The following is an 11601-nucleotide window of genomic DNA, read 5'->3' as shown; positions in this document are numbered from 1 at the left end:
AATTAGTACGTGTTTGCGTAAAATAAATTCATATAGACGGTGGCAGTAAAGAACGAAGCTGAAGGGCGTGCCATATCTTTTCCATATATATTCTTTCTATGAATTTTGGGTAGAAGTTTGGATTTTAAAAATATGTGTTTAATAGTTTGAAGAAGGTATGCTAGCTGCACCTACAAGGGTATCCACTATCCTCTGTCCTGGGGATGATGACTAGGTTTGAATATATTGATTTTTATGATACATTCGGTTAAATAAGTTTAATGTTAACTGATTTATACATAAAAAAGCAAAGATTGTCTGGATATCTGCAAAATAAATGAGATTATAAAATTTCAAAATCTATTAAAAATCTTTTATCGTAATTAGATGAAAATTCATACAGTTTTAGCTTTTTACATTAAATGTGACATTTTTTAATATATTAACTATAAACATAAACGCACAAATAACAAAGATATTAGTAATTTTGTTTGAACGCACATACAAATCTAACGATCATTACATTACATACGACGTCATTAGTTTGTTCGCGGCAGCGCCGCAAATCTGACCTTTAAATCCCTGTAGCTCCGAAAGTATTGATCGCAGATACCCTGTTACTTTTACAAAATTGCTTAACTATTAGCATACTCTTAATTTATAAATAATTTAAAAAACTGTCATCATCCCTATTATACTGTTCTGCGATTATGTGTGTTGTTAATATATTGTATGACTTGTAGAGTTAACATTTTTTTTTATTCTTTACAAGTTAGCCCTTGACAACAATCTCGCCTGATGGTAAGTGATGATGCAGTCTAAGATGAAAGCGGGCTAACTTGTTAGGTCGGAGTAGCATAAAAATCCACACCCCTTTCGATTTCTACACGACATCGTACCGAAACGCTAAAATTTGACGATACGTCTTTGCCGGTAGGGTGGTAACTGGCCACGGCCGAAGCCTCCTACCAGCCAAACATCTAGGGTATAAGAAGAAATCGTATCAGCCGTCATAGTTTTGTACGTATTTTGGTGTATAGTAGTAGAATTTAGCATTAAATAAGATGATTGCGTACCTATCATTTGTCCTTGAAAAAATCAAAACTATCTCGAGCTCAAAAGTAGATAAAATGATAAACATTGTTCCTAGCTGCTGTAGGTATACCTAAACCAATTAATTAAAAGACATCGATAGGAGATAATCTAAGAATGTACCTAATTAGAATTACCTATCAGGAGGGAATATTCTTTTTTTTATCAAAACTCATCAATTATCGTCGCGTGCTGCAGCCATTGCAAAAATTATTTTGAAAATAACAAAATAAATGAAATACTTATGAATGTGAACGTATACTCTTAGACGTAGTGTTGTGGTGTATATATTTTAAGATCAAGAACGAGTAAAACAACTCAGGTAAGTGCAAAAGTGATGGTGTTTTCTGGAGGAATTTCGGCGACGGTCAATCTGATAATGATACCAGCCATCTACGCAAAAGCTAGATGTAGAAGTCCCCAAATACCGCACACTTATATTATACTTATGTTTATTTTCAGTTTATTTATTCTCTTACTTTTATTCTTTCAAAATTCCTGTGCCTAAAGACAAAAGTCTTCAAACAATACGTGATTACTTCGGGTCTAAAACTTGGTCGCTAACTATGGGGATCATAAGAAGGATCAGAGTCACTCAGCGTGCGAAGGAGCGAGCTATGCTCGGAGTATCTATGCTTTATGGACTCAGAAATGAGGAGATCCGCATAAGAACCCAAGTTACCGATATAGCTCAACTTGTCGTAAGGCTGAAGTGTCAATGAGCGGAGTATACTTCGAACACGTTAAGCCGTTTGATCCGGTCATTTTTTTATTAAGAGTCAAATATTACCAAGTCCGTCAATTAGCATTAAACATAAGTGGTGACTAAGCACCACCCATCGTCATCATCAACCTATTTGAAACCATTCAAATAGGTTGATGATGACGATGACGATGATGATGATGATGATGATGATGATGATGATGATGATGATGATGATGATGATGATGATGATGATGATGATGATGATGATGATGATGATGATGATGATGATGATGATGATGATGATGATGATGATGATGATGATGATGATTATGCTGATGGTGGTGATGATGATGATGATGATGATGGTGGTGATGATGATGATGATGATGATGATGATGATGATGATGATGATGATGATGATGATGCTGATGGTGGTGATGATGATGATGATGATGATGATGATGGTGGTGATGATGATGATGACGATGATTTCAGAAACATGACAATCTCGCTGGTGGGTAAGCTCGTCATGATCGTCCTCTGCTTGGGAGTGATCGGCGGCATGACGGCCCTCATAGTGATCTACATCCAGGACATCAATGACAACGTTACCACTACCACCAGCACCAGCACCACCACCGCCGCCCCTACCACGGACCCCTCTGTGAATGATCAGTTCCACGTTGGGGTCGGAATAGCGGATATGACTGGACCGTGTGTGGAGATAACCTTTGTAAGTCATTTATTTAACGAAATATTAGTAACAGCACAAATTCGCCATTCAGCATAACCATAACCTTACCCTGCTAAAAATATTTTCTAAGCTAACTCGAGTAAGGCCGTACCGCTATAAAGGAGCTGAACTGAAATGACCTCATGGCAGCAAGTGGTTCAATTCCCACCTGCTGGACTATTTACCCAATCATAACGCATGGCCATATTTAAAAGATAGATACTTATACGTTTTAACAACATGAATGTGTTTCTTTCGCTATAAAAACTGGTAAGTAGGTATAACGTAACAGTTACAGTTGTGTACTGCGTGTCCCATGCCACACTGCATGAATGGCGTGGGAAGTAGCGATGGAAGTAGGCAGAGACGACAGACATACCGACAGAGTCGTATAGCCATGTTACTGGTCCTGTCGCTTAACAGCGTCCTACTCACCGTTTCCTATTTTGTCGGTTTTGACCGTGAGTCGCAAGACAAAGAAAAAAAAAACATTTATTTAAAAAAAATTGTGCCATACACCACAATGCCTAAGTAAGCACTATTGTTGTTTGATGCTTCAACCACCTGATCAATTGAAAATCAAAACTAAAGTAGTTGAAGCATCAAAAACCACTTCGTTATGTTTGGCACAACCTTGAAAAAAGGTAACAGCTCAGCATTGTGCCGCATACACCAAGCAAAGTACTTGGCCAAGCGGCGCTGGTTTTCAGCTGCTACCTCGATCCAGGTGACACCACGGAAATACATTGCCACGGTGACATTATGCTATATTATTTAAATTAAAAACTAAAACAAACAACCTTGAATTAATATGCTAAATAATAGGACTACGCTAAAAAAGTGACAAAGAACTAGTAGCTACGGGGCGTCGAGATTTGCGTGTGTAGAGCAAGGTTGCAGAAATATTGCAGCAACATTGCCAGAGAGCAGCAGTGCCAGGAGCATTGTGTGGCTGCGCAACATAGCTACTTTTGCACTAATTGTGACTTTATTCTTCGTACAACAGATGGGTTACGCCGAGGTAGGTCAGACGGGGCGCGGGCTGCACACGCGCCAGTACTCCCGAGCGTTCATCTTCGTCAGAGGAGACACGCGGCTGGTGCTGGTTACTGCTGATGTGCAATCAGTGGGCATCGCAGTGCGGCGGCAGGTACCTACTATCTTCCTACTGATTGTTTTTTTAGAGATTCTACTCGTAGCTTTTGTTCGCCTCTGAAGCATCGGGTTTGCGAATAGGGTACGTGACTCATATCAAAATTAATATAAACAATATTAATTTCGTATAGTACTTGGCAAAAGGGCCGAAATATACCAACTTTAATCAAAATAGTAAATAATTACTTTGGAAACTTAAGTTTTATAATTGCAGTATTTAGGTACTTGTACCGAATCGTAAATCTATGATTTAATCTATTTTTCCAAACGCCAAAAACACTGTCGTCCATTTCGTGACATCATAGAATTTGTAAATATACATACACATCGAATTAGAGGATGTTCGATTTTTTGCTTTAAGCCGATTTAGGTGCTTTAGTAATAACTATAATTTCGGAGTAAATCATCCTTTTTTTTGCTTACCCTAGTTAATAATTTTGTGAACGAAACTGCTTTCAGGTGGTCGAAAATCTCCAGCGGCTGTACGGAGACACGTACAGCCTACGCAACGTGATCCTGACCGGCACACACACGCACAGCGGGCCCGGGGGACATCTGGTTCACTTTCTCCTGGACGTCTCCATACTCGGCTTTTCCAGGGAAACTTACAACGCATACGTTGATGGAATAACTCGGGTGAGTTAAGCAGAAAATATATTCATCATCATCATCATCATTAAAAACCCATATTCGGTTCACTGTCTGTCTGTCTGACCATGAGTCTCCTCTCAAAATGAAAGGAGTTAGGCTAACAGTCCACCACGCTACCACGCTGGCCTAATGCGGATTGGCAGACTTTACACACTAAGGTGTGCAGGTTTCCGCACTAAATTTTTATTCACCGCCTGAGGCATGAGCAAATCTATAGGTAATTTAAAATTATCAAGGTCACTTTATGTTACGAGTATGATTACTGCAGTCCATGAATATTTGAGGACACTTTGTCTACTTTATAAGCAGAAGCTCGCGGTATCATCGCCGTAGTTCCCATTCCCATGGAATATGGGGATAAAACATAGTCTATGTCTCTCCCTGATAATGTAGCCTTCTATTGGTGAAGGAATTTTCCAAATCTGTCTTGTATTTTTAAGTTTAATTGTTTAATACAAATGTTTCCTCTTTAAAAGTATGACTGTCCCATACTGTCCCATACTGAGGCACTGGATACACACACATACCTGTGTGCCCGGTGTGTCAGTATGTAGGGTAGGGTTTGGTCTGTATTTACTTTACTAACATATAATTTAAGCTATTGTCTTTTTTTTTGTACACTAACAACTATGGGTCAAGGCCTGAAATAAACATATTTTATTTTATTTTATTTTTATTTTTTTTTTTTTTTAAATATAGGTGTAGATAGGTACTATTCAATATTCATGAGTGTATGAATGTATTAGAAGGAATTTAAGTGGGTTTCCCAATAGAAATGTATGTATTTCAGAGTATAGTGAGAGCGCACGACAACGTCGTACCAGCGCGCCTTTACTTTACTCGCACGCAAGTTCCGGACGCCCAGTACAACCGTTCTCCGTTCTCATATAACCAGAATCCTGCTGAGGAACGAGAAAGGTGAAAATCAGTAAAGAATTTGAAATAATTGTGTTAAGTTACAGTTATCAACCCATATACGGCTCACTGCTGAGCTCGAGTCTCCTCTCAGAATGAGAGGGGTGAGGCCAATAGTCCACCACGCTGGCCCAATGCGGATTGGCAGACTTCACACACGCAGAGATTAAGAAATTCTCTGGTATGCAGGTTTCCTCACGATGTTTTCCTTCACCGATTGAGACACGTGATATTTAATTTCTTTTACTAAAGTTACAGTAGGTATCAAGAAAAAAACACATGTTAAGTAGGCATAGGCATAGGAAATTGACTGCCACGTTGGTCCGCTTGTGTGGCTTTTTATTTGAGCCGTGGATCGGACTATGAAATATTAAACTTTTCTTTCTTCTAAGTAATTCTCAGTAAAAATTTTTAGCTCGGATCTGGGAAGTTGCCAGGGTTACATCCCGGGCCATGGAGATCACGTTAAGACGTCAGTCTCGATCATTATCATTAACATCTGATAGTGATGGTTGCAAAATCAAACATTACCCTAAACTCGCTAATCCTAATAATCACCCTAACATTAGGAGGAAGGCCATGGCCAGTAGCCATTAAAATAAGTTGATAATGGTTATATTGATGAGATAGCAATTTCCATAAAATTATGATTGTTAAAGAGCTGCTTTTAAATTCAAAAAGATGCTGTTACGCCTTTCAAGTTGCCAAGCTATTGATTGGATTATTTAGATAAAGGGAGTGCCATTTACAATCTAGAAGATACTAATATCAATCTTCCAAAGCAATTACTTTCCGAGAGTAGATAACGGAAATTAAAAAGGAATTAATTTATTTTCACAGGTACGCAAGAAATGTAGACGATGAATTAACACAAGTCCGTATAGAAAAGACTGATGGAAGTCTACACGGAGTGATGACCTGGTTCGGAGTACATACCACGAGCATGAACATGACTAACCGACTTGTATCGTCGGATAATCTTGGATACGCTGCTTATCGTATGGAGAAACACCTCAATCCTGGAAGAATAGCTGGAAACGTAAGTTGAAAGAGTGACAGCACCAAATTAACAAAGGCTTAACATTCTCAGGTCTATTCTTCAGGTCCATTTCTGGATCTTACTCAATAAGAGTCAGAACTCAGATCGTCGACTCCCTCGTCAAGCTACGTTACCTACTGAAAATTATGGGAGAACTCCGCTTCTTAAAAAGATCATGGGATCTCTCACAATAATGATTTGAGATTTGGTTGATTTATATTGTATAGTCATTTACCTATAGATTAATTTTACGAAAGGTTACTTTCTGCTTTATATTTCTAGGTAACTTATGCTCATCCAATTGTAACTTATGTTATTATTTTTATTTATTACAGCCTACCGTTGTGGCTGGTTTCTTTATTTCAATCCTGGGTGATATATCACCCAACCTGCGAGGTGCAAGGTGCGAGTTCTCTGGCAACGAGTGTGACAACCAGTTCCTGTTGTGTGCTGCCTTAGAACGGTGCTTCGCTAAAGGTCCTGGGAATGATATGTTTGAGAGCACCAGGATTATTGGAGAGAGAGTGTATTTAGGAGCTTTGGTAAGTATTTTGAAGTAATTTTCCCATACTATGATAGATAAACATGGATTACAAAGAACATAGGTTAGTCTAAGTGTTTTGATAGAATTTATGTTAGAAATAACGAGGTTAATAATAACGCTACTATTGATTTAGAATTTGCTAAAAACTGATAATTCATTGCAGTAAATCGGTGGATTCAGACATTGAATCCTATAAAATGCTTGAACTGTATATTTCAGGATGCTCTTCATAAACCAGGAGTTGAGTTGGACGGAGAACTTGCAGTCATACATCAGTTTGTAGATATGCCGCAAGAAGCTGTGCCAAGATACGATCCTTTGCTTCAAAACTTCAATGCGGTTAGTAGCTCGTAATTTTGCATAACCAAAAATTCATTTGTAGATTCTTGTAATATTCTTCTGATTTCTTGTTTGATTGTTGCAATTTATTTTATTATTTTTGTGTTTATTTCAGAGTGACACGGTGCAAGGATGTGTACCAGCTATGGGCTATAGTTTTGCATCGGGTACTATCGACGGAGCTAATGTTTTGAACATTACTCAGGTATTAAGACTTTTCCTTGAATATTTCCCAATAGTCGCCTGTAATATCATTTATATCGATATAAAGAGATCTCAATTACGGGTAGTTAACTTAGGATTGATGATTACGTGGCGAAAGATAGTATAGATAACTTAAATATATTTTATTTTCATTTGCCTGTCCATGGATCGATCTGTTGGATTCTCCAACTCTTGTTAGCCCTTATAACCTTCAACAATTTGAGTAATATTCGCTATTTAATGTTTTTTCCAGGGTACAATCCAAGGTAATCCACTGTTAGACGCTATTGCTGGCGTCGTAGCTGAACCTACGCCTGAGGACATAGAGTGTCACGCTCCGAAACCCATATTACTTGCTACAGGCAGAGTGAGTATTTATTACTGGTCATTTCTAAGAAAGGCTCGATTGTTTCCCATTTGTCCAGACTCCAGAGTGACTGTCCGAAATCTCATTTCATCAAAAGACAATCCTCTGGAGAAAGATAGGTCAGGTTATGAGAATTTCTGTTTTCTAGATTTTCTGTAATCTTGTTACCAAGTCTCAAAGCTGAAACACTAAAGTTGTACTTTATTTGTTGTAGGCAAATTTTCCTCTGCCATGGCATCCTCAAATAGCCTCGATAAGTCTCATCTGGTTGGGAGGTTTCGCGATATTAGGAGTGCCAGGAGAGCCCACCACGATGGCGGGGAGACGGATGAAGGACGTGGTGGGGAAAGTGATGGAGCAACGAGGACTGGAGCCGCGGGTCGCGGTGTCATCTCTCACCAACGAGTATATACATTATGTCTGCACTTTTGAAGAGTACCAGGTATGTGTGATTTGTTAAACATGGTAATGTGGGCATAGAAACATCCAGAAATAGTGGAATAATCACCACAAATTCTAGAGTTTGATCAGTGAACTCATACATTTTACGGTTTATTTTACCAAGATGGACGTTGGGAGAAGATATAGGCATAGGCAGATCCGCTGATATCTGTTGTTTATATGTTGGGAAACATCGCCTTGCGTGGAAGCTGTTCTGACATAGTATCATTGGTCTAGAGCGAGTTGTCAGTAACATTGATTGACCGATGGAATGTTTGGTGTAAGGAATTTAAAAAAGTCGCCATACGAGAATTATTAAATATTATCTCGACGTAGGTATTTAAATATCTTATGTTCTAAATGGTTATGTTTCTCAGGTACAACGCTATGAAGCAGCATCAACGATTTACGGTCCTCATACTTTGGACATATTCCTGAGTAAATTCCAAGAGTTCACAGTCGCTGCCATAGACGTAAGTGCTCTTTTAATGCTTCTTGCCACGGATTAACTACGAGTAAAACCCCACTCTTATATCGACTTTCAAGATATCGGGGCAGCAATGGGATGGAAATAAAATATTATCAACTTCATCATTACTCTATGTGAAGTAGGCTTAGTTATTTTTTGTCTTTTTAAAACGTTAATTTTGACTATTTTATAGACTCAAAGACCAGTTTGGAAAGCATAAGAGTTTGCGATTTTAAAAGTGACGATGAAAGGCGATCCTATGGGCTTCAAGCATCTTTGTCATAAATAAATCCATCAATTATTGTATAATAAGCTTGGTGAAGTGATTATTTAACTTAATTCGCAGGGTACCAATGTTCCAGCAGGTCCTGAACCGAACGACTATGTGAACAGCACCATCACCCTGATCGTGCCGGTGATGCTGGATACGTCAGCTATAGGTTCAAGCTTCGGGGATGTGATTGAAGAACCTCCAGAAATCGTTAACAGAGGTGACACCGTTAGAGCAGTCTTTGTGAGTATTTACATTTTTATTATTATCATCGAGTATTACTCATATACACTCATCGACGAACTTTTCGCCATGTTTATTACGTTAAGACGATTTATTTTCAAATAAAACTCAAGACTTAATACAACACAGGTGTGCTGAAACTTTACAGAATTGACATCCTGTATTCATCCATCAAATATCATATTCAAAGCATCCTTAACGTCTACTGTTACATACAGAAGATTAAGTCTTGAGTTTTATTTGAAAATAAATCGTCTTACCCCCTCTGCCCGCCTAGGAGGAAAGAGGACTCGTCAAAATATCCATGTCAAAAATTTAAAATGACCAATACAGGTCATTTTAAATTTTTGGCATGGATTTTTGAATTCTAGCAGTGTAATAATATTTCCAAATCAAATCAAATCAAATCAAAAATCATTTATTTCAAGTAGGCTCAGTTTACAAGCACTTTTGACACGTCAGTTGAGTTCCAGTTACTTAGATGGAATCATAGAGATACCTACCACGAAACTGTATAAGTAGCTAGCTTCTTAATAATGTAAACTAATACTAATAATAATAAACGTATTTTGGGATCGGATGGGGGAGATTGAATGGTTAACATAGTAGAATTTACCGGATAAAAAATAGAAAAGGTTTCAAATGTAGATGTTTGGCAGGTTGGCGCCAACCCCAGGAACGATTTGCGCCAGGAGTCCAGTTATCTGTTGGTGGAGAGACTGGAGCTCGGCCACTGGATCACTGTCGCTACTGACGCGGACTGGGAGACGAGGTACGTGCGTAATACTCTACTACCGAAAGAATGTACTTCATTCGCGACCTTTAAAAAACCTTCTTTTCGTAGAGTTACCCCATAGACACCCGTTTGGGCTTCTACCAGCGAAAAATCCCCCCTATCTCCAAAAACGCTGGTGTACCTGCCATTCATCCTAACGTCATCGTCAAAGCCTCATTCACGTTGCGAATTCCCTTACATCCTTCTCACTTATTTTCAATATAGTTTCTAAATAATTCTTGATAAAGTCCCATATATCCCATTAACCGTGAATTCCTGTCCTAGTTTTTTTATATTTTTTTTCTTTACAAGTTAGCCCTTGACTACAATTTTACCTGATGGTAAGTGATGATGCAGTCCAAGATGGAAGTGGGCAAACTTGTTAGGATGAGGATGAAAATCCATACCCCTTTCCGGTTTCTACACGACATCGTACTGGAGTGCTAAATCGCTTGGCGGTACGTTCTTGCCGGTAGGGTGGTAACTAGCCACGGCTGAAGTCTGCCACCAGCCAGTCCTTCCTTTCCTTTATTTAAATGTTGAACCGGGGACAGTAAATAATGATGTGTTCGGCATCATCGTTTGCAGAATACCAACCCAAATTTTTTTTAGTAAACTGATTCTTTAGCAATTTTTGCGAGAGGTATTTGATTTTTTAATTGCATATTTTTCTTTCAAATCGATAGACACTTGGTCATATATTTCTTGTTTCAGGTTTCTCTGGGAGCGAGAGCCGGAGTCGAATACCGCGAGTAGAGTGACCATAGAGTGGAACGTGCCGAGCGACGCCATCTCCGCGCAGCACCGCGTGGTGTATCGCGGCGCTTCGAGGCTTGTGGGCGGACGATTGGTCCAGTTCGAGGGGGTTTCTAGACACTTTAGGATACGATAATTTGTAGACTATACTAGCAGATGCCACTTGCTCCGCGTGCTCTGTTTTCGAACTTTAAGTATCTGTAATCATAAGATGTGCACCATCCCGAGACAAGAGAAAGATAAATCTACGAACAGCGGCACAGTAATAAGCCTACCAACAGCGGCACAGTAGGTACGAAAAATCGCTCTTTCATTGCGTTGAGGCGAAACTTTTGTTGTGTTCGAGATTTGATTTTACTCGTTACTGAATATGTTGTTGATGCATGCTACGAGTGGGCCTACATGCTGGAGGACATTCGTCGTGGCGAATTTCTGGGCCCTGCCAATGTCGGAGTGTCAAGTGACTAAAACATATGTATAGAAATTACACAGAAATTTGCCACTGCGAATTATTTTCGTGGCCCAGGTAGGTACTTAAAAGGGGGAACAATTCCATCATTTATTCTTTTTGCCCTTAACACACCGTAACAGAAGTTATTTTTCCCATTTTTGAGACATTTTTCATTGACACCCTGCAAAGATTAGTCGCAGAGTTTTGGTATTCTTATTTGTATGGTGATTAAGTTATTTATAAAAATATTTTTAAGAAGTAATAAATAAAATAAATGTGATAAATGAGGTGTTTTTACTTTTAATTCCATCTTTGTTTGATGAAATTATTTCTCTGACATCTGCAACGCAATTAATTGTATTACTTTATTGGTAATACATCGATCTCCTGTATGAGGACAATGTGGTAATACGATAAAGTTAAAGAGATCCTTGGGTACAAAATATGAACGAGCATTTTCAAGACTTAACT

The 11601-nt window shown here is 38.7% G+C and overlaps 1 protein-coding gene across 1 annotated transcript; it reads left to right on the top strand.

Moving 5' to 3' along the window:
* Positions 1-2276: 2276 nt before the first annotated feature.
* On the top strand, positions 2277-11376 carry LOC112055518 (neutral ceramidase-like). The gene is made up of 14 exons (XM_024095706.2): positions 2277-2510; positions 3517-3660; positions 4125-4301; positions 5107-5234; positions 6072-6270; positions 6606-6812; positions 7034-7153; positions 7269-7358; positions 7611-7724; positions 7939-8166; positions 8543-8638; positions 8981-9148; positions 9808-9920; positions 10638-11376. Exons 1-14 carry the CDS (start codon positions 2277-2279, stop codon positions 10813-10815), a joined length of 2196 nt encoding a protein of 731 aa, XP_023951474.2. The 3' UTR covers positions 10816-11376.
* The last annotated feature ends 225 nt before the right edge of the window (positions 11377-11601 follow it).

Source organism: Bicyclus anynana, chromosome 9, assembly GCF_947172395.1.
Source record: "Bicyclus anynana chromosome 9, ilBicAnyn1.1, whole genome shotgun sequence".
Taxonomy (NCBI): Eukaryota; Metazoa; Arthropoda; class Insecta; order Lepidoptera; family Nymphalidae; genus Bicyclus; species Bicyclus anynana.
The sequence above is the reverse complement of the archived record's forward strand: the minus strand, read 5'-3'. Positions and strand labels throughout refer to the sequence as shown.

Excerpts from the sequence above, each read along its gene's own strand:
- LOC112055518 (XM_024095706.2), top strand. The coding sequence starts at position 2,277 with ATGACAATCTCGCTGGTGGGTAAGCTCGTCATGATCGTCCTCTGCTTG. Across the intron at positions 7,154-7,268 it reads TGCTTCAAAACTTCAATGCG|AGTGACACGGTGCAAGGATG; the intron begins GTTAGTAGCTCG and ends TGTTTATTTCAG. Across the intron at positions 7,359-7,610 it reads ATGTTTTGAACATTACTCAG|GGTACAATCCAAGGTAATCC; the intron begins GTATTAAGACTT and ends TGTTTTTTCCAG.